General features: G+C 43.9%; 1 protein-coding gene across 2 annotated transcripts in view; it reads left to right on the forward strand.

The window, feature by feature from the left end:
- Positions 1 to 22137, forward strand: part of SPON1 (spondin 1) — a 238994-nt gene that overhangs the window by 21058 nt on the left and 195799 nt on the right. For both annotated transcript variants that reach the window (XM_072118630.1, XM_072118631.1), the window contains exon 2: positions 9794 to 9900. In XM_072118630.1, the coding sequence (XP_071974731.1) occupies positions 9794 to 9900 (107 nt within the window). The remainder of the gene's footprint in view (positions 1 to 9793; positions 9901 to 22137) is intronic.

A 22137-nucleotide genomic window follows, 5' to 3' on the forward strand; every position in this document is an offset into this window, starting at 1 on the left:
TGTGGTTTTGGGTCCGCTCATCCATTATTACAACTTCATGGTTTGGACCCAATGTTCCTCACATCATGAGTCGGACTAGAGCTCCTAGTTTCCACACTTCATCAACCCCCTTAAGATGTAGACCCTAGGAGCTTCAAAATTGAGTTGTCTTCTGCAGGACCTCTATGGATTATTTTCATGTTAGAGCCCCCGATGGATCCTCTGTTTCTTTGGTGGACCAGTCTGACATTACCCATGGATAATTACATTATTTTTGGTTAGGTTGTGAACTGTTCGTATCATATTCCTCACAACACCTCATTGACTTCCGGAATTTGTCCGTACAGTTCCACCCCCCAAAGTAGTCATAACATGACGTACGGCTCGTTGTACTCAGGCTACACAAGATACTCTTGTTTTCCCTAACTGCAGGCTCTTTCCTTCTGAAAATCCCAAATTTTTTTATATGCAGATGAGGCTGAGGTGCTTTTATGGGTGTCTTTGGAGCACCACAAAGTTCTTGCTCTCCAGCAGTGATACTGCTCAACCCGGCCTGAGCCTTACCACCCGGTCAAGCATAGATCCGCTGCTAATGCCACACACTGCACACACTATGAACATCTCTACTGCGCATGCGCTACCTTGATTCCAACCAAAAGGGGGATGAAGTAGGTGAAAACATCTCTACTGCGCATGCGCTAGCTTGATTCCAACAAAAAGGGGGATGAAGTAGGTGAAAACATCTCTACTGCGCATGCGCTAGCTTGATTCCAACAAAAAGGGGGATGAAGTAGGTGAAAACATCTCTACTGCGCATGCGCTAGCTTGATTCCAACAAAAAGGGGGATGAAGTAGGTGAAAACATCTCTACTGCGCATGCGCTAGCTTGATTCCAACAAAAAGGGGATGAAGTTGGTAAAAAAAGGTAAAACCAAAGCTGGAATTGATAGGTGAGGCAGAGCGGGCCAGAGAGGGAATTACTGGAGGAAAGCCAGAGCCTTGTGGTGTTTCAGAGACAGCCACAAAAGTACAAAAAATAAGGCATAGTTGCCCCCTGTAACAATCCCAGCCAAAATGATGGTGCCCATGCGCTCTGCCGACGGCATTTAAAAGGGTTAACACCCCTGATCGGTGCCAGTTGTGCCCAACCCAATGGCGTATGTGCATACCAGCTACTAATACCAGTCACTTCATTAGCATTTGTACTGCGCTTGCGCCAACTATCAGCTAGCAGAGTGTATGATGTAGAAGGATAAAGGCTCATGATAGGCGAGACTAGAGAGACTTGTGCCTTGTGGTGCTCCGGCAATCACCCACTTATTTGCATATTAATAAATTGCAAATTTTTTTTAAAGTAAAGAGCCCTCAATTAACAAAAACAAAGATACAACAATCCCTACACGATGTTCTGGAAATAAACTGCGCCATCCCTTTAACTGCGATGAACGCGGACAAACCCTGTGGACTTTGGCTGAGCTACAAATGGCGCTTTAGCCAAAATCTAAAATGTATATTGGCCCAGCACAAAACAATAGACATTATGGCAGACGGATGGTGATTACAGGAAGTTACTGGGACCGCGGTTTTTTGTCTGAAAACTCATATCTCATAGTTTGCACTTTGTAAGGTTTTCGCTCGCACAATATTCCGGTGATACATGGATAAGAAGAGGCATTTCAATTTCCAAGCAGTGATTACGGTTTTCATTAGACTCGGCTTTGATGAGTCTTCTTTGTTTTATTGCGCATGCAGCGGTAGATAAGAAGTTGAGTGTATCTTCCCCGTGCTGCGCGCAGCTTTCCGAATACATTAGATTTCTTCATATCACATCATAAAGAATCCGACAGATACATCACTGCTTACACTTTTAGGCATTATACTATGCAAATAAAGCTTTCTATGAATGTTTAATTACCTAGTAATCCGCCATGTCTTAAAGACACAGGCACATTGTACAGAAAAGCCCCTATGCTATGCAATGAAGAGAATCATTTAAAGGGGTTGGCCACCTTTTAATAAATCTCTTCCATTGGACATGTCTCTGCATGTATATGTACCTGTGTCTTTGCCTCCTTTGATAACATCAGACATTCCCTGTTCTCACCATGCTACCCACTGCATATATACACAGTTTCCTCTCTCTCACTGCTCCAGCCTGTCCTCATGGTGTCAACCACTGTGTATCTCTGTTACAGACCTTCTTACTGATGGATATAGTAAAAGGGGAGGAGGAGGGATCAGGATGTGTTATACCTCTACTACTACAGCTCTTCCTATTTAGCAGAGCTCAGGCATGTAAACAAAGAATCATTGACAGTCTTCAGACAGAACTAAGGCAGAAGTCAGGACTGCTGAATCACTTGATAAACATTCAGGTATTATTGTTAAAGCATTATAATGGCACATGAGCAACTTATGTAAAAGGGTGGCCACCCCCTTTAAGTGGTTCCAGGAATTGGTAGGAGAGGGGAGATTTAAGTTTACATGCCCCAGCAACCCCTACTCCATGTGTGCCAACATAGTGTAATATCCCACCCTACTGGTCTATACATTGCCTCCTTTCCTCCCCCCTTAAAACACCCCCTTACCTGCACTCCCTCCTATATAATGCTCCTTGCCTACAGCCCCCCTTATAATACCCACTTTCCTGCATCCCTCTTTATAAATCTCCCATTCCTGCTGCAGCCCAACCTATAATGTCGCCTTTCCACCAGCCTCCCCCTCCATAATACCTCCTTTATGACCCCACTCATTCTCCTTTCCTTTGTGCTGTGAAAAAAAAGCAGCCCTTCCCTCTTCCCTGTCGTGGCTTCAGAGGATGATAACATCAGAGGATGAAGAGATCTGCATGGAGGATGGGGAGGAGTAGGAGTCCATGGAGGCTGCTGTGAATTCATGTGATCAGATACATACATGGGGTAGATGTTAATGTTACCGGGTAAGGACCTTAGATGACATTATCCTGGTCACATGACCTGAAGTGCTGAATGGTGAGGAGGCATAAGGCAGATGGGAGGGGCCGACCAGACAGGACATGCCTTCTCTGATGCCTGGTTAGATAACAAAGTTGATTTTATGGGGATGTGAGGGAAACAATTATTAGCTAAAAGAAGGGTGTCATTTAGTTAATAGGGCTCTATGGGAACAAAGTCTGTGCCAGGCCCCCTGACTATAATGTAAGGTATATAATAATAGTCTTCTCATATGGGAAAGTGACACCTTATGGGCCCCCTAAACCTTTTGGGCCTGGTTGCGACCGCACCCTCTGCACTCCCTTAAGTTACGCCCCTGCTGTCACTAGCTGTATTTGGGAAAAATGTGGTGACAAGTTCCCTTTAAGAAGACACTAAATATGACAGATTTTTATGTATTTGTAGCCTGGAAGAAGCAGCAGTCTCTTCTTCACCATCAATAAGATTCCTCAGACAACATCCTTGTCGTCCTATTCAATGGGAACGACACAAATGAGATACCCCAAATCCATTGTGACAACTTAAAGGGACAAAACAGCTCAGCCATCCGCGGGATCGATGCCATCCGCAGAATACTTGATGGAGTCTTGCAAAATAAACTAATTTACTCATCGCTGGAATATTTCATGTGCGCAACGAGAACGAAACAGCCACATTTAACCCTGAGACCCCCAGCAAGAAAAACAATCTAAACAACAGATTGCTTTGTGCTCGGCAATAAGTTAGTGTTCGGCTGGAGAGTGCTCGATAATTGGAGGTGTGCGGTCTGCGTGATCCTCTTCGTGATACTTTTTTGTGAACTCCGTGTTCTTATCCCTCTGAGTGCTGTCAAGATTGAAAGAGCTCGGTAAATTATATATTGCCTGGATACACCTGGCATATTCACGGAGCCAATGTAGAGAGAAATTAAGGTTCATTATGATGCAGGAAGCTTGAGGGTTTATTGTACATTTTAATCATTTTTGTTTTCATTTTCAATTTAGCGGATATTTTGCAGTCTATTTGTGCATGGAAACCAGGGTCGGCGCAAGCACTGGGCATAACGGGGGAAAGTGCCTGGGGCCCAGGGCTGCTGTGGGGGCCCACATAGGGATGTACATAATGGGGGTCATTTACTAAGGGCCCAATTCGCGGTTTCCCGACGTGTTACCCGAATATTTCCGATTTGCGCCGATTTTCCCTGTATTGCCCCGGGTGTTTGGTGCACGCCATCGGATTGTGGCGCATCGGCGCCAGCATGCACGCGACGGAAATGGGGGGGCGTGACCGAACGAAAACCCGACGGATTCAGAAAAAACGCTGCATATAAAAAAAAATAATTGTCGCTCGGCACGCGCTTACCTTCACTCAGCTCGGCTTGGTGTACTCCAGTGCGTTCCGATGCTCTTCAGCAGCGACATCTGGTGGACGTCGGAGGAACTGCCTTAGTGAATCGCCGGAAGACCTGAATCCACCGCAGAGAACGCGCCGCTGGATCGCGAATGGGCCGGGTAAGTAAATCTGCCCCACTGAATCCATAGGGGGTGAGGTGGGTTTTATATTAATACTCATGAGGGAAATGTCTGGGATGATAAAGTAGGGAATATTTTAAGGAACAGGAGGAGTTTTAGTTTCAAAAACAGTTCAAAAACATTTAGTTACATAGCTAATTATAGTAAGAGGTAACAAAAAAATGATGTGACTATACTATTAATATGCCACCGAATGATTGAAGTATAGAGTATGACAACATGATTATTTGTAGTCTGTTACCAAGGTGATATTTTGATACAGGGCCAGCGACAGCACTGGCAATACGTGGGCAAGTGCCGGGGGCCCAGAGCTGCTGGGGGGGGAGGCCACATAAGGCTGTATATAAAGAATCCATGGGGATGAAGAGGACTGAATCTAATGAATACATATAGGGTGAAGGGAGGGGGGGCCAGAGCTGCTGCGGGGGGCTCTAATGAATACATATAGGGTGAGGGGAGGGGGGGGGCTTATATAGAATAACCATGAGGGGACTGTTTGGGATGATAAATTAGGGAATATTTTAGGGAACAGGAGACTGTTTTAGTTTTTTGACTTTTTAATGCTGCCACGTGAGTTCACTGCAAAGGGGCCAATTGAGGCTCTGTCATCCAGGGGCCTAATGAAACTTGGAGCCGACCCGGATAAAATTTTATTTATATAAATTATTTGTAATGTGACTATTTTTAGGGAGGGGTGGATGATGTCATAGCCTGCCGATTCATAGAGCTTGTAGTGATCACATGACTGTCGCCTCGTTAGATATCATCATCATAAAACCCACTAACAAAACTACCGTATGTCACCTCCTTACTCGTATGGAATCGGAAAGCCAATTTCGAGGTTGGCGTTTTTACTTGCGCTCATTAGAGCACGGGCTGCGCTCCATGTTTTCGGACAGAAGACATTTGTTTGGTAGATGTTTCTTTTCCAGCCATCTGGAAGCTCAGTATCGGAATGGATCTGATCATACTTTGTGTACACATAACATTAAACAATCCACAGCGGAAGCCGAGATGCCAGATCACCCGTTACTGTTTAACGCCGATTAATGTTTATTTAAGTGGTAGTAACGGTTCCATAAGATGTTGTATGATGAACCGTAAATTACGTTAGTGCAGGCAAACCATTGCCCATTAAGCAGAGGGGCCGAGCTCATTTGGCATCGTATGCTGTGGTGATTTTACTATACACACGGGTAAAGTCAATCCCAAGGCAAAGTGAAATCGAGCTTCAGTCATGATGACTGGATGACTTTCTTGCAGACTCTTGTTTGGACACGACTGAATGCTCAAAGTTACACTTCCCAAGTTATCGTAGCAAATTCTGGAGTGCTGTCTAGGGGCCACATACATAGGCCTCAGTGAGACTGGAGTAAGTAGTTTTGTTTAGAAGCCACAGCATCCTAGTAACATACTATATAGGGATGAATAAAGACTTGGGTTCATCATTCCCCACGTGTAATCCTATAGTGTTGATACAGAAAAAGAACCCATAAGGTAAATGCCAATTGACCCATATTAAGGAAGATTAAATTGATATTTTTAGATTCAATAAAAGTATCCTGGACCCTCCTGAAAGTATACCATGATGCCCCCTGTCTATGGTGATGGTAGAACCTCCTCTCCTCTAGGCGTATACTATGCCCTGTCTATGACGATGTTGGAACCGCCTCTCCTCCTGGCTTAGAGGATGCCCCCTGTCTATGGCGGTGGTATAACTTCCTCTCCTCTAGGTGTAGAGGGTGCCCCCTGTCTATGGTGATGGTAGAACCACCTCTCCTCTAGGTGTAGAGGATGCCCCCTGTCTATGGTGATGGTAGAACCACCTCTCCTCTAGGTGTAGAGGATGCCCCCTGTCTATGGTGATGGTAGAACCTCCTCTCCTCTAGGTGTAGGGGATGTCCCCTGTCTATGGTGATGGTAGAACCTCCTCTCCTCTAGGTGTAGAGGATGCCCCCTGTCTATGGTGATGGTAGAGCCGTCTCTCCTCTAGGTGTAGAGGATGCCCCCTGTCTATGGTGATGGTAGAACCTCCTCTCCTCTAGGTGTAGAGGATGCCCCCTGTCTATGGTGATGGTAGAACCACCTCTCCTCTAGGTGTAGAGGATGCCCCCTGTCTATGGTGATGGTAGAACCTCCTCTCCTCTAGGTGTAGAGGATGTCCCCTGTCTATGGTGATGGTAGAACCACCTCTCCTCTAGGTGTAGAGGATGCCCCCTGTCTATGGTGATGGTAGAACCTCCTCTCCTCTAGGTGTAGAGGATGTCCCCTGTCTATGGTGATGGTGATACGTCTCTCCTCTAGGTGTAGAGGATGTCCCCTGTCTATGGTGATGGTGATACGTCTCTCCTCTAGGTGTAGAGGATGCCCCTGTCTATGGTGATGGTAGAACTATCTCTCCTCTAGGTGTAGAGGATGCCCCCTGTCTATGGTGATGGTGATACGTCTCTCCTCTAGGTGTAGAGGATGCCCCTGTCTATGGTGATGGTAGAACTATCTCTCCTCTAGGTGTAGTGGATGCCCCCTGTCTATGGTGATGGTAGAACCACTTCTCCTCTAGGTGTAGAGGAAGCTCCCTATCGATGGTGCTGGTAGAACTGCCTCTCCTCTAGTTGTCTATGGTGATGGTAGAACCACCTCTCCTCTAGGTGTAGAGGATGCCCCCTGTCTATGGTGATGGTAGAACCACCTCTCCTCTAGGTGTAGAGGATGCCCCCTGTCTATGGTGATGGTAGAACCTCCTCTCCTCTAGGTGTAGAGGATTACCCCTGTCTATGGTGATGGTAGAGCCACCTCTCCTCTAGGTGTAGAGGATGTCCCCTGTCTATGGTGATGGTAGAACCTCCTCTCCTCTAGGTGTAGAGGATGTCCCCTGTCTATGGTGATGGTGATACGTCTCTCCTCTAGGTGTAGAGGATGCCCCTGTCTATGGTGATGGTAGAACTATCTCTCCTCTAGGTGTAGAGGATGCCCCCTGTCTATGGTGATGGTGATACGTCTCTCCTCTAGGTGTAGTGGATACCCCCTGTCTATGGTGATGGTAGAACCACTTCTCATCTACGTGTAGAGGAAGCTCCCTATCGATGGTGCTGGTAGAACTGCCTCTCCTCTAGTTGTCTATGGTGATGGTAGAACCGCCTCTCCTCTAGGCGTAGAGGATGCCCCCTGTCTATGGTGATGGTAGAACCTCCTCTCCTCTAGGTGTAGAGGATGCCCCCTGTCTATGGTGATGGTAGAACCTCCTCTCCTCTAGGTGTAGAGGATGCCCCCTGTCTATGGTGATGGTAGAACCTCCTCTCCTCTAGGTGTATAGGTTTAGAGGATGCCCCCTGTCTATGGTGATGGTAGAACCTCCTCTCCTCTAGGTGTAGAGGATGCCCCCTGTCTATGGTGATGGTAGAACCTCCTCTCCTCTAGTTGTCTATGGTGATAGTAGAACTGCCTCTCCTCTAAGCATAGACCTTAAACCTTCTGTGTATGATTTGCAAATTCCAAACTTCTGCAAATTCTTAGTATGCAATGTTCATTTGTATGTAAGTAATGTATATATGACAAATCATATAGGACATAATAGATATGCCGTATTATGATAAGACTAACCCCACTTTAGGATTTAACCAAACAAAAATTCAATTGACAATTCAGGGTTATCTCTGTAGCCCAATGTATTTGGTCGATGTCTCCTTCAGCCTGCTAGGTAATTTCCATTGAGCCAATAAAATATATTCTGTGAAGGTTTTTGAATTGTGTTGTGTTTTTGTTTTATCACAAAGCAAAAACTTCAAGGCTTTTCTAAAAATTTATACCAGGAGTGTGACTATCCAGCTGAGCCTTGTCTCTTCCGGCCCTATCATACAAATTCTCGCTGCTCTTGTTTTCAGCTCATGGACATGTTTTGAAATTCAACATGCACAATACTTTTTTACCCCAAAATCAGAGTCAATGGGGCAGATTTACTTACCCAGCCCATTCGCGATCCAGCGGCGCGTTCTCTACGGTGGATTCGGGTTTTCGGGCGATTCACTAAGGCAGTTCAGCTGAAGTTCCCCGAGGACCGCTGGAATGCACTGAAGTTCATCGGCCTATACTTGGTAAAGGTTTTTTAAAAATGTGGCGGTTTTTACGAATCCACGTCCCCCGATTTCCGTTGCGTGCATGCCAGCGCCGATGCGCCACAATCAGATCGCGTGCGCCAAAATCCCGGGGCAATACAGGGAAAATCGTCGCAAATCGGAAATATTCGGGTAACACGTCGGGATATCGGGCCCTTAGTAAATGACTCCCATTATTTCCCACGAAAGTTATGTTGTATGTACAGCTGGACCCACCAAAATGCTTTATTTGGTCAACTTTTCTCTTATTTGTATGGAGATCTTTACATTATGACTATGTCCTCTCACTAAGGTAGCATTCTACCTTACTCCACACCTACATGTAGTCCACTGGTACCTTTGCCCGGTAGGTTTGTCACATAGTCATCAGAACCCAACTAGTCAATTTTTTTCCTAATCATAAGAGCAACATTAGTTCCTGATCATCTGGTCAGATGAATGCTGGAGTCTATAGCTTGTGCTTAGACCACACCTATATATAGTCCACTGGCACCTACAAGTCCACCAGTACAAAACTTCACTGGCATTGTCATCTCCACACCTACATCTCTACCATTACATAAGGTCGGCTAATACCTCAATCTAATCACTACATAAGATCCACTAGAGCCTACATCTTCGCCAATACATAAGGTCCAATAGTACCTACACCTCCACCATTATATGAGGTCCACTAACACCTATATCTCCACCAGTTTATAAGGTCCACTAACAACTTCATCTTTTCCACTACGTAAGATCTACTAGCATCTACATTTTCACCACTACATAAGGTCCAGTAGTACATACATCTCTACCACCACATAAGGTCCACTTGTACCTACATCTCCACCACTATATAAGGTCCATTAGTACCAACATCTCCACCACTATATAAGGTTCACTCGCACCTACATCTCCACTACTACATAAAGTCCATTAGTACCTCCACCACTGCATCATGTCCTTTTGAACCCCCTACAAGTTCACAACTACATGAAATCCACTGGTTTTCCAAATTCTACGTGGTACCTGATCATCGGTTTCTGTGGGAGACAATAGCTTCTGCTTAGTCTACACCTACAAATGCTCCATTGATACCTCTACCTAGTAAGTCCTAGTATGTCCATCTTATCACCCATCAGCAGTACTTATTATTGGATGTTGGAGGGGACTGTACAATCGGGGGAAAGACAAAGAATCCAGTATATTGCACTAATAGCTTCTCTTGGTATTGCAGTAACGCTCTCGGCTGCCAGTCCGGCTTACTTTAGAGGATTTACTCTCATTGCACTGAAGGAAGGTAAAGATGGAGAAAAAGAAGAAGATCATGCCGGGTCTTTTCAGGTAAGAAATTCTCATTGTCATAAACGTCTTTTGATAGTCAGTGCTCGTCCTATTTCCAGTCAATCAGAAGGCCCTCGGCCGCCCTGCAAGATGCACTTTACATTTTTATACACGGCTTCAATCCAGGGAAAGAAAATATTAGTTTACTGCAGAGTCTTATCTTTCCAAGCCTTTGACCTTTGACGGAGATGATATCATTATTTCGCTTTTGTATTATTTGTTGAAGCTCTTTTTTTAGTATTTTTTTTTTTACTAACAAACTTTTTCAGGACTGGACTGTTTTAATCCTTACAGACAAATAATTTTTTTTTTTTTTAATTTTGCATTAATTTAGTCACATATGGGCTCGTTTTTTGTGAAACAGGTTATGTTTTTCATTGGCTCAACTTTGGTGAAGTGTAATAAATCATTCAGTGATTCTTTTTAAAACGGGGGGATAACAATTAAACTGTGAGTGTAAAAAATCAAGAGCCAAATGACAAAAAAAGCAGCAATGACACAATAGTTTTTTGATTAATTAGGTGATCATGTGATTAAATACCGAGAAACAGACCCAACTTGGCAGCATTAGACTGGCCCACCGGAGGATCGGAAGATGCTCTGGTGGGCCCCAACACTTTCTACTTATGTAACCAATGGCCAAGTCCTGGGCTAGTGTTGTGAAAAAGGTCTTCATCAGGATGATACTAAGTAGCCCATGCGGGGTATACATCACTGCTAGGAAGTATAATGTGACATCAGAATACAGGCAGTCCCCGGGTTACATACAAGATAGGGTCCGGAGGTTTGTTCTTAAGCTGAATTTGTATGTAAGTCGAAACTGTATATTTTATCATTGTAGATCCAGACAAAATAAATTTTGGCCCCAGTGACAATTGGAGTTTAAACATTTTTTGCTGTAATGGGACCAAGGATTATCAATAAAGCTTCATTACAGACACCTTACAGCTGATTATTGCAATCTGGGACTATAATAAAGCATTCAGAGACTTCACCAGAGGTCAGAGGGGTCTGTCTGTAACTATGGGTTGTCTGTAAGTCGGAGGGGACCGCCTGTACAAGAAAGATTAGAAAATATATTTTTTTAATTTGGTTACAAAAGTGAAGCCAATATAGGAGCCACATTGTATTTAAGCTCAGCTTTATAAGCCTGAATAGTAGCTGAATGTGGAAAAGCATCTGAAGTTCATTATCCCCTAAGGAAAGATCTGGCGCTAAGCCGCCTCAGCGGATAATGGATGCAAATTGTCCTGAGTTTGTCCGTTTTCGGCAGAAGATTTCCCTTAAAATAATTCATGGTCCAGAGCGTTATTCATACAACCCAATTCTTTCTAAATCAGTAAAATCCACATGAAAAAGAGAGGCGCTATAGCAAGGATTAAACCGGGCCCCTGTTATGGTGTTCGCATGTGAAATAGTCAGGTATTAATGAAACCATCTATAGCAGTGATGGCGAACCTTTTTGAGAACGAGTGCCCAAACTGCAACGTAAAACCTATCTACTTATCGCAAAGTGCCAATAAGGCAGTTTATACTGAAAACATAGGTTTAAGTATAGAAACACAATAACACAGCTTAAAAGGTTGTACGCTTTTGTACAATAAAAGGGAAATAATCTGGCATTGCATCCTCTTTTTCCCCCACAGTGTTTACCGCTGCAGCTAACCACAGCACATCACTGCTAGTAAAGTACCGGGATAATGGCAGTAATTGGCCAATGACCAATCTTTGGATCTTCACTTTGGGGCTCCCGAAACAGAAATGCAATTCAAACGGCACATGTGAATACGCCCCAATTATGTCAAAGTACATAGCTAGAAAATCTGCAGCAGTCCTGCTAGTAATAAATAACTACATAAATTCTGGGATACCAGACAGAAATTATTACCATGCACAGGACTGCTGCATTCTGCCTACTTTCTTTCCTTACATAGGACTGATTCTTTTTTTTGTCAAGCAGAAAGTCCTGTGTTAAGTGTCATTTTACAAATGACTGCTTAACACTGAGGAAGAGGCAGCAGTTCTATGTAAGGAAAGAAAACTGTCTAGCCACAGAAGTCCTGTGTAAAATATGGTGCAATAAGATGCAGCAGTCTGTCACTAAATGGCTTTTGCAGCATGCAACTCTGTATTTTACACAGGACTGCTGGAATCTATTGCTCCATAGTTTACTTAGGACTCCTAAGAGAGACAACAGTCCTATGTATATAAATTACAAAGAACTGCTGCTTTTCCCACCATGCAGAGTACAATCCTGTGTCAATAAGTACAGTAGTTCAGGGCTATGTACAGTCTGCTATGGATTGGGCTCCAGCAATGAATAAATAAGCATCAGGGCTGTTTATGGGGTCGGGTGATACAGGAGGCTAAATGGAAAGTTCACCCACCAGCTCAGATCAGCTCAGCTCATAGACTCCTGTCCTACATCTTCAGTACTTTGCTGATGGCACGTGGGAAGAGAGCAGAGATAAGGCAGGAGACGCTGTGAGTGTCCAGCGTCAGTAACTCCTCCTACACACAACCTCTGACCTCTGTGGCCAGCTCCGTGATGCTGCCTGCTGAAGCTCATGTAAGCTGTGAGCAGAGAGCAGCGCTAGCATACAGGAACCTGCAGAATAACCTGGGCAGGAAGCTCAGTTTCCCAGCATCACTCCGTCCGTGGGATACATTTGCTGTAAGTCCTGCCGCAGTAATTGAGGGATAGGCGCGCGTGCCCACAGAGAGGGCTCTGCGTGCCCTCTCTGGCACGCGTGTCATAGGTTCGCCACCACTGATCTATAGGAAACATATCACATTAAAGAAAGTAGTAAAGGAGGAGCTGAGCAGATTGTACATAGTGTCCTATCTGCAGACAGCATGTTATAGAGCAGGAGGAGCTGAGCAGATTGTACATAGGGCCACATTTATCACTTTTGTGCGCCTAAGTGTAGTAGTTGCGCCTAAATTCGGGCGCACTGTTTTGCCAGAATTATCACAAGCTACAACCATCTGTGATAAGTATATTTTCTGCCTCTTATTAATCACTTTACTTTAACACAGTTTAGGTGCAATTTTGGCGCAGTTTAGGCGCAATGTTAGATTCAGGCACTTACATGTGATCCTGCTACAAGCTCCTCTCTGCTTCTCCCACATCCCAGAATGGAGATAACACTCACAGCAGCACCCAGGTGTGTGACACCCAGCACCCAGTGACCTCCTCAGGAGGGGCTTCTCCTGGAGGGGATCCCCCAGTGCTGGTCTCCTGCTGCACCCCTGTAATTCTGCACAATATCCCCCTCAGACACTGTGCAGAATTACATGGGGGACACTTGTATGTAGTATCTGCAACATTCTGCAAACTTCTGCAAGCTTCTGCAAACTTCTGCAAACTTCTCTTGCTCTTGCTGTGAGCTCAGCGTTTTGCAGAATATTTTGTAAATAGAAGGTGATGAACTGTAAATAGAGTCTGCAGCTCCTGTCTGCAGAGTATCTAATGTATCTATTATATGTTCCAGTGTCTGTAATGTATCTAATGTATCTATTATATGTTCCAGTGTCTGCAGTGTATGTAATGTATCTATTATATGTTCCAGTGTCTGTAATGTATCTAATGGATCTATTATATGTTCCAGTGTCTGGCTGAGCTTTGCTGCTAGAAATGAGCTCTTCTGCACAGGGGCTCAGTGCTTTCTTCTCAGATAACGCCACCTTCGGGCTGGAGTGTTTTTGCGCCCGTTTTTGCGCCTAAATGCAAAAGTTGCACGTGATGAATATCGTTAGGCGCAGCAAAACATCTGGAATTGAACGATAGATGAGGGAAAGGTGGTTATTTCAGCTGCGCGGCTAATTTGACCTTTAATCGCAAAAATGGCGCAAAAACGGTGCGCCTAAACGAAAAGGCGCAAAAACAACAGAAAAAACAAGTGATAAATGTGGCCCATAGTGTCCTATCTGCAGGCAGCATGTTATAGAGCAAGAGGAGATGAGCAGATTGTACATAGAGTCCTAACTGCAGGCAGCATGTTATAGAGCAGGGGGAGCTGAGCAGGTAGTATATAGTGTCTTGTCTGCAGACAGCATGTTATAGAGCAGGAAGAGCTGAGCAGATTGTATATAGTGTCCTATCTGCAGGCAGCATGTTATAGAGCAGGAGGAGCTGAGCAGATTGTACAAAGTGTCCTATCTGCAGGCAGCATGTTATAGAGCAGGAGGAGCTGAGCAGATTGTACATAGTGTCCTATATGCAGGCAGGATGTTATAGAGCAGGCGGAGTTGAGCAGATTGTACATAGTGTCCTATCTGCAGGCAGCATGTTATAGAGCAGGAGGAGCTGAGCAGATTGTATATATTGTCATATCTAAAGGCAGCAAAACACTGAATAGAGAGACTCGTGTGTATCTGTCCAGTACATCTGAAGGTAATCAAGATTTATCTTTCATTTACTGGGAAATCCATTATAATACGACGTCATAGACTCGGCTGCGGTTAGTTTTCTGCTTTTATAAGATCGTGAAGGCTTCTTCATTCATCCAACTGGAACTCTGTCTCACCACAAATAAACCACAAACCCATCGCTGCCGTGTTGTTTCCGAGATGGGAAGATACTGGAAGAATTCTCCGGCAGGATTAAGTTATCTTCAAACAGAACTGTAATGGGGAAAGTAAAAGCCATAGCATTAAATGGGAAAGCCTCGGGCTGCAGAACTTACCGGAAAAACAAGGAAAATAAACTTTTTTTTTTGTTCCTAAATCTCTCAGGAAACACTGAAAAGCCAGAAAAGGTCATTCGATGGTCCTTGTAGAATAAACCTCAGTCTTCTGAGTATATGACATTTGCCAAAACTATGTAAATCGATATACAGATGTGTCAAATGATATTTAGTTAAAGGGGATGTCCACAAGAAAATATTACTAATCCAGTCCATACAGTAATTCTAAAAGGAAATCTGCCATCAAAATCCACTATGATAAACCAGGGACATTACTCATAGATCCGAGCACCAGGACTGTGGTCATCTCCTTATAATATTCACTCTGGCCTCCTTCCTTCTAAATCAACGTTCAAAATTATGCTAATGAGACAGAAAGATTATTGGGGGTGTTACCAGAGCCCCTTCATTTTGTAGTTTCATAGGAGCACTTCCCGCCTGCCTACAACAGGCAGAGGGAGAGCGAAGTGCTGAGGGAGCAGGGGGGAGGGGCGATAGTATAGTAGCCTGTGAATCTATAGCACAGAGGGGCTCTGGTAGCACCACCAGAGCCCTTCAGGTTAATTAACATAATAAGTTGTATTTAGAAGGAAGGAGGCCATGGATAACTAATATAAGAAGATCACCACAATTTCCTTTTAGAATTATGGACTGGATTTATCAGTAATAACATTTTGTAGACAACCCCTTTAACTAAATATCATTTGACACATCTGTGTATCGATTTACATTCTCTTGGTAAATGTCATATACTCAGAAGACTGAGGTTTATTCTACAAGGACCATAGAAAGACCTTTTCTGCCTTTTCAATCTGTTTCAGTGTTTCCTGAGAGATTTCGGAACAAAAAAAAAGTTTATTATGATGGATTCTGATGGAAGATTTCCTTTAACTGGAGCATTGGCTTTGCTTGTCAGATGAGAGGCCGTGCAAATGATAAGAGAGGAAAATTCTGTTACTGTAGTTGCACCATCAACTTACCATCTTCTCTGACAAGCAAGGAGCAAGCAATGGCTTCGAAGACAGCAAGGAGTGACCCTGCTGTTAAGGTGGACGCACATGCTCAGTCTTTTATATGTTTCTCTCCACCTTCTTTGCGGAATTCTCTGGTTTGGTGAGCTAGCAGCCACTAAAGTAGCAGCATTTTCTCTCCTTGTTAGAGGAGAGACTGTGCAAGTGATAAGAGAGGGAGATTTTGATACTGCAGTATCACATCTTACCAAGCAGAGAACAGGCTGTGAGCTCATGACACTAGGGGACCTTCAAAAGTCCTGAAATGTTTCTTGTGATCATGTGTATTGAGGGCATGAACAGATGTACAAGGATATCATGGGTGAAGGTCATGCTCAGTGTAAAATTTGTTGGGTGGTCATGTGTCCCCTCAAAGGCTCGGGCCCTGGGCTACAGCCCAAACCACCTGTATTATAAACCACTACTGAGGTGGACGCACATGCTCAGTCTTTAATATGTTTCTGCTCCATCTTCCATGCAGATACATCGCTGATGTGGTGAGCTAACAGCCACTAAAGTTTCTGCATCTTCTCTTCTTGTTAGAGGAGAGGCTCCACAAGTGATACGAGAGTGGGAAATTGTTCCTGCAGTTCCTACCATCTTCTCTGACAGGAAGAAAATCCGCTGTGGCTTCAGAGTGAGCAAACTCATGACATTAGGGATGTCCCTGCTATTTAGGTGGACGCACATGCTCAGTCTTTTATATGTTTCTACTCCACCTTCTCTTCTGTCAGAGGAGAGCCTCTACAAGTGAGACAGTGATACTGCAGTTGCCCAGCACCATCTTCTCTGACAAGAAGACAACATGCTGGGGCTTCACAGGCACCAGGCTAATGACACTAGGGATGCCACTGCAATCTAGGTGGACGCACATGCTCAGTCTTTTATATGTTTCTACTCCACCTTCCACTTTATAGCCACTGAATCTGCAGGATCTTCTCTGCTTGTCAGAGGAGCCGCTCTACAGGTTATAAGAGAGTAGGACACTGCTCCTGCAGTTCCTACCATCTTCTCTGACAAGAAGAGAATCCGTTGAGTCAGCGAACTCATTACACTAGTGATGTCCCTGCTATTTAGGTGGACGCACATGCTCAGTCTTTTAAATGTTTCTACTCCACCTTGAAGAGGGATTTATAGCCCCTGAAGCTCTAGGATCTTCTCTGCTTGTCAGAGGAGATGCTCTACAAGTGGGATAAGAGAGTGGGACAGCGATACTGGACTTGTACAGAGTCATCTTCTCTGACACCGGAGACTCTACTTCTTGCTACGTAGAGTTTTGTGTGGTGTTGTGGTCAGTGGATATGGGTTACTTGGTTTGACGCTTTCATTCCCTGTATTGATCCGGAGGAGAACATATCTACCTCTGGAGGTGTCATCTGAAGCTGCTAAGCCCCAATGCTTGAAGTAAAGGTTATCATGTATAGCACCCTCTTCAGCTATGACCTTGTGAAGCACCCCACCAAGTTTCTCTAGGCACTGGGTTTGGGATTGCTCACGCTGAAAGGTTAGCGCAGCTCTTTTCACATTTTATATCTCACTGGAATCGCAAACAAGCAGAAACATTTTCCTCTTCGAGACCTTTAATAGGATCCTTATGGATTGCACAAATGAAGCCGCCGAGAAAATATGTGTCTTTAGTTGGCAGAAAGCGGCGATATTCCAAGGTGGGCGGCAATCGGACAAATTGATTAATGGTTTAGCTGAGACACAGAAAAAAAAAAGCACAAAGGTGCAGAAAATACAATTTAATACCAAAAGTTCAAAACAATACAATTAGGTCACAGTAATCCGTGGTACAATGGAGGATTAATGGCAAAGTGGTAACCTCGGAAGGAAGAAATAGAGTCATTATTACAAATGGATTGTAATACTGGAATGCCGTAGGGGGAACCCAGGGGATGTGGGCTGTGGATCGTGCCGAACTGCAAAAAGGGAAAGTTCAGAGTTATACAAAGAAGATTAGTCTAATAAATGTGTGTGGGTGCTCAATGGTCCTGCCTTGTGAAGATAGCCACTCTTTCATGCCTGGACTTCTAGGGGGCACCAGCATGCAATCTTTTCAACATTGGTCACAATCAGCACATTTCACTATTGGTTCCGCCCACTTGTCAGTCCAAGCGCAGGCTGCACAGCCTTCTATCTTCTGTCTTACGCCTAACACCGCTTTTCCTAGGCTCTCTGTATTGCACCAACCAGTAAAACATGCTATTGTTCAGTTTACCACCTCCCCTAGCATTAGACCAGGGTTCCTTAGGCCAAAAAGATAAAGATAATTATGGGGGCTCAAACTCTAATATCCTTCTATAGACCCAAATTTCCAAATGGATTTACCTTTTACTGTACCACTGGGGTTCAGTATTGGGTTAGAGTCTGGGCCCACATGAGGATCCTCTAATTCTCTGGTGGGCCAGTCCGGCTCTGTCCTTGTCATAGAGCAGCACGTTGGCTTAGTGGTCAGCACTACAGCCCTGCGGCGCTGGGGTCCTGGCTTCATGTCCCAGGGTCAACATCGGCAAACAGTTAGTATTTTCTCTCCGTGTTTGCGTGGGTTTCCTCCGGGTCCTCCTGTTTCCTCCCACACTCCAAAACATACTGGTAGGTTGATTAGATTATGAGCCCCATGGGGATAGGAATTGGTTTGGCAAACTCTATCTATCTAACACTTTTTCAGCCTCTTGTTTAACAGCCACAGCCTGAGTAATCCTTCCAGGCGATGTTGAACAGTAAACATAAAAGATACATATTAAAATATGTGAGTTAACAAACACTGAACATTAATAATGTTACAGGACAGTACACAGCAGAGTTCAAATTTGCTTAGCTCAGACAGGGGTCTAAACACAGGTTTTTCCTAGATATAAATAAGTAGGGACCTCACTATGGGTCACATATATGCTGTACTGAAGAGTCTCCTGCGACACAGGATTCCTGGAAAACCTCCTTAAAGGGAATCTACCACCAGGATTAAGGATTGTAAACTTATGTGCTGCTATGTGCCCGCTTTGACAGGATCTACTCTTCTTTTAGCTTCTTATGCCCTTGATTTTACAAAGAAACTTTAAAAATTATGCAAATAAGTCTGAGGTGCTCTGGGCTCCATAGCCCATCAGGTTTATTTGCATAATTTTAAAAGCATTTTTCTGTAAAACAAGGGCATACAAAGCTAAAAGAAGAGTCGATCCTACCAGAGGGGGCACACACCAGCATGTAAGTGTACTTGGTTTACAATCCTTCATCCTGGCGGTAAATGTCCTTTTAAGGTCAAATGCCTGCTTAGCTAGGGTTGCTTTTTAATGTGCAATCCCTTAATATTTTTTCAATTGACAACAGATTAAGTTGCCTTCATCTCAAAGTCCTGACCATTGAAAGGGGCTTATTAAACCCCTCCCCAAAATGAGAAATTTGTTTGAATAATATGTATGGCTGGGAAGTCTGGGGGCCATAAGGCGGGGTTTAAATATCAATAATATTCCCAATTTAAAGTTAGTAACCAAATATTAACTAAATCACTACATTTTCTATCATTTTGCAGTACCTGGATATTTTTAATTTTCCAGGACTTGCCACATTATATATTATCGACTTTTATGGACTAGGAACAGCTGGAAGGATAACTCGATCATTAACATATATCTTGACTTCTCATTAGAAGCAATATTTCCGTGTTACTAACGGTTACGGGGTGAGAAAATGAATGTTTATGTGGCAAATGATTATGTAAATGAAGTGTGATGGCCTTTCCTCCATAATTGAATCCTGTGCGTTGCGATCTTTCCATCTGTGCAAGACGCGGCCGCTTCTTATGGGGTCTCGTGCTCTTGTGCCCGTTTAGTGTTACTCGTGTTACCTTTTAGTGTTATCCGTGCCCTGTTTTTAGACCCCTGTCTGTGCTAACCAAATTGGAACACTGCTATGTACCGTCCTGTAACATTATTTATGATCAGCGTTTGTTAACTTACATATTTTACTATGTATCTTTTATGTTTACTGTTCAACATCATGGGTTATGGGTCACTATTCTTCCCCTTCCGCTTAGCATTTCTAGGAATTGGTTAACATTCGTCGCTCAGTTTCCGCTGACCTTCCACAAGCCGTGTTCTTTCCCAGAGAAAAGATGGAAAATGTTATCCTTGTAAAAGTTCACTATCTACCTCGTATATGACTAATGTTGTTGTAATGAGATCCTGAGGTTGGGGGTCACATCCTGGCAAAGTTCACGTTGTGCAACTCAAAAACAGTGGGGATTATTGAAGATTTCACAGTATAAATGATATGATGTGATGTGATGTGATATGATGACGTGGATAGGAAATAATTTTTTAAACTTGGACCAATCCCTTTAAGTTCAATAAATAAGCAGTGCATGGCTTTTATGTTTTTGTTGGGTACACAGCTTGGCGGTTACAGTCTCAGCTGGGCACGTATCTGGTGGTTACACTTCCAGTCTTTGAAGGGCACACAAGCAGTGTAAGTTTCTGCCAATTACACATAATTCATATAGCTTAAGAGTTAGTGTCTTAAAGGAAATTCTACCATCAGGATGAAGGATTGTACATCAAGCACACTGACATACTGGTGTGTGCCCCCTCTGGCAGGTTCTGCTCTACTTTTAGCCTCTGATGTCTTTGTTTTTAAAAAAGGCTTTCAAATTATGCAAATGAGTTTGAGGGGCTCCGGAGCTCAATAAACATCTATGGAGCCTCGAGACCTTATTTGCATAATTTTTGAAGCCTACACTACTCGGCAGTTACAGGTGATGCATACTCTTTTTCTGCAGTACACATCAGTTTCAAGTAAAGGCATGCAGCTTGCAGGTTACAATCTATGAAAGGTGCACAGGAAGGCAGTGTCCAGTAATGGCACACAGCATGCAGGGTAGAGTCTCTGAAGGGCACATAGGCAGTGTACAATCCCATGAACCCTCAGTTCTCAGTAACATCTCCTCCCTTTTATGCTGTGCTCCCAGTGATAATGTAACAGACTGTCAAGTAATACAAACACTCTGGAAGTTACAGTCTCTGAAGGGTATTGATCTTGGAAGTTACTAGCAGTACACCAGTCTCTGAAAGGTACACAGCTTGGCAGTTACATATAGTGGCACAAGACTGCTTGTGACAGTGCATAATGTACAATGTGTCCCACTGGCCAATCAATTTGACGGATTGGCTGCTCGACCACCGATATGTGAATATGTCCCAGTGCGGTGGCCAAACCCAAACGCCAAACCCAGCCATTGGGTCCGCTCAGCTGTAGTCACCGTGTGAAGACTACGTAAGGCAAATCCCATTGCAAGTTTCATTAAGCATCAAATTACCCCAAGCTCTGAGCCTTCTCACCCTCCAGTACATAGAGAAGATCTAGATTTAATGAGGTCAATATTCCCATGGCTGTAACTTGTCAGTGTTGTGCAGCCGCTAACATCTTGAACCACTGAATGTTCTGAACCGTTTGAAAATCCAAATTGTGAAAACTTTCTTTTTTTGGTGAACAGCGATGACTGCAGTTAAATCGAAAAGTCTGTTATGTAGTCAGGAGGGAGGAGGGGAGATTTCAAGATACATGATGTGTTAATGGAATGTAGATTGTCAGATTAGTGAGGGTCTGACACCGGGACCCTAAACTGTTTTGCCACCGTCCTGGGGGAAGGCTGTGTCCACTATATAGGGCCCCCAGCACTGCTCAGAGTTAAGTAAATAGAAGTTGCATATCCTCTGTTGCTGACCCTAGTCATTGTAAAGGTTTTGCTATTCAGAGGGGTATTGGACCTTATTGTAATGATGTTGATAGAACCTATCCAGTAAAAGGCAGAACCAGGGCTGGCGCCAGCACTGGGGGTGTCTGGGCAAGAACCAAGGCCCAGAGCTTCTGGTGGGGCCACATAAAGATGTACATAAGGAACCTATGGAGGTAAGTGGGGTCTGTATCTAATGAATCCATAGGGCGCTTACATGAGGGAGCTGTTTGGTATGATAAACTTGGGAACAGTAGACTGTTTGAGTTTCAGTTTTTAATGTGGCCACGTGAGTGGATTGTAAAGGGGCTTACTGAGGGTCTGTCGCCCAGAGGCCTACTGAGACCTGTAGCTGACCCTGGGCACAACCATAACCAGACTTGGCACAGGCTGTCCATTTAGGCAGATGAGATGTCTCCACAGACTGAAGCCCTATCTGCAGCAAATAAACCACCTGATAAGGGTGAGTCAAAACCAACAGAACATCCAGAAGAAAAAAAAATCTCCGGCAGAGACGTCTAGCCCCAAGTAAGTTTTAACTGATAGCTGAGCAAACTGTCATAATGTTAACCTCTGCCTACCTTTAAGACCAGCACTGCAAACAATGTGACCCCTCTACAATTAATAACCATGCCTATGTTTAGGCTATCCAAACTTTTTTCATACAAAACGTAAAAGTGTTAAAACACTTTAAAAAATGCTTTATAAGATTTATAAGATTTATAAAGATTGTTCTGTGTTGTATGCCCCTAAGGAAAAATATATATCCATCCATGGCAATTCTGTCAGAAAATCAATGGCATATGGA

The sequence above is a fragment of the Engystomops pustulosus genome, chromosome 7 (assembly GCF_040894005.1).
Source record: "Engystomops pustulosus chromosome 7, aEngPut4.maternal, whole genome shotgun sequence".
In the NCBI taxonomy this organism is placed as follows: Eukaryota; Metazoa; Chordata; class Amphibia; order Anura; family Leptodactylidae; genus Engystomops; species Engystomops pustulosus.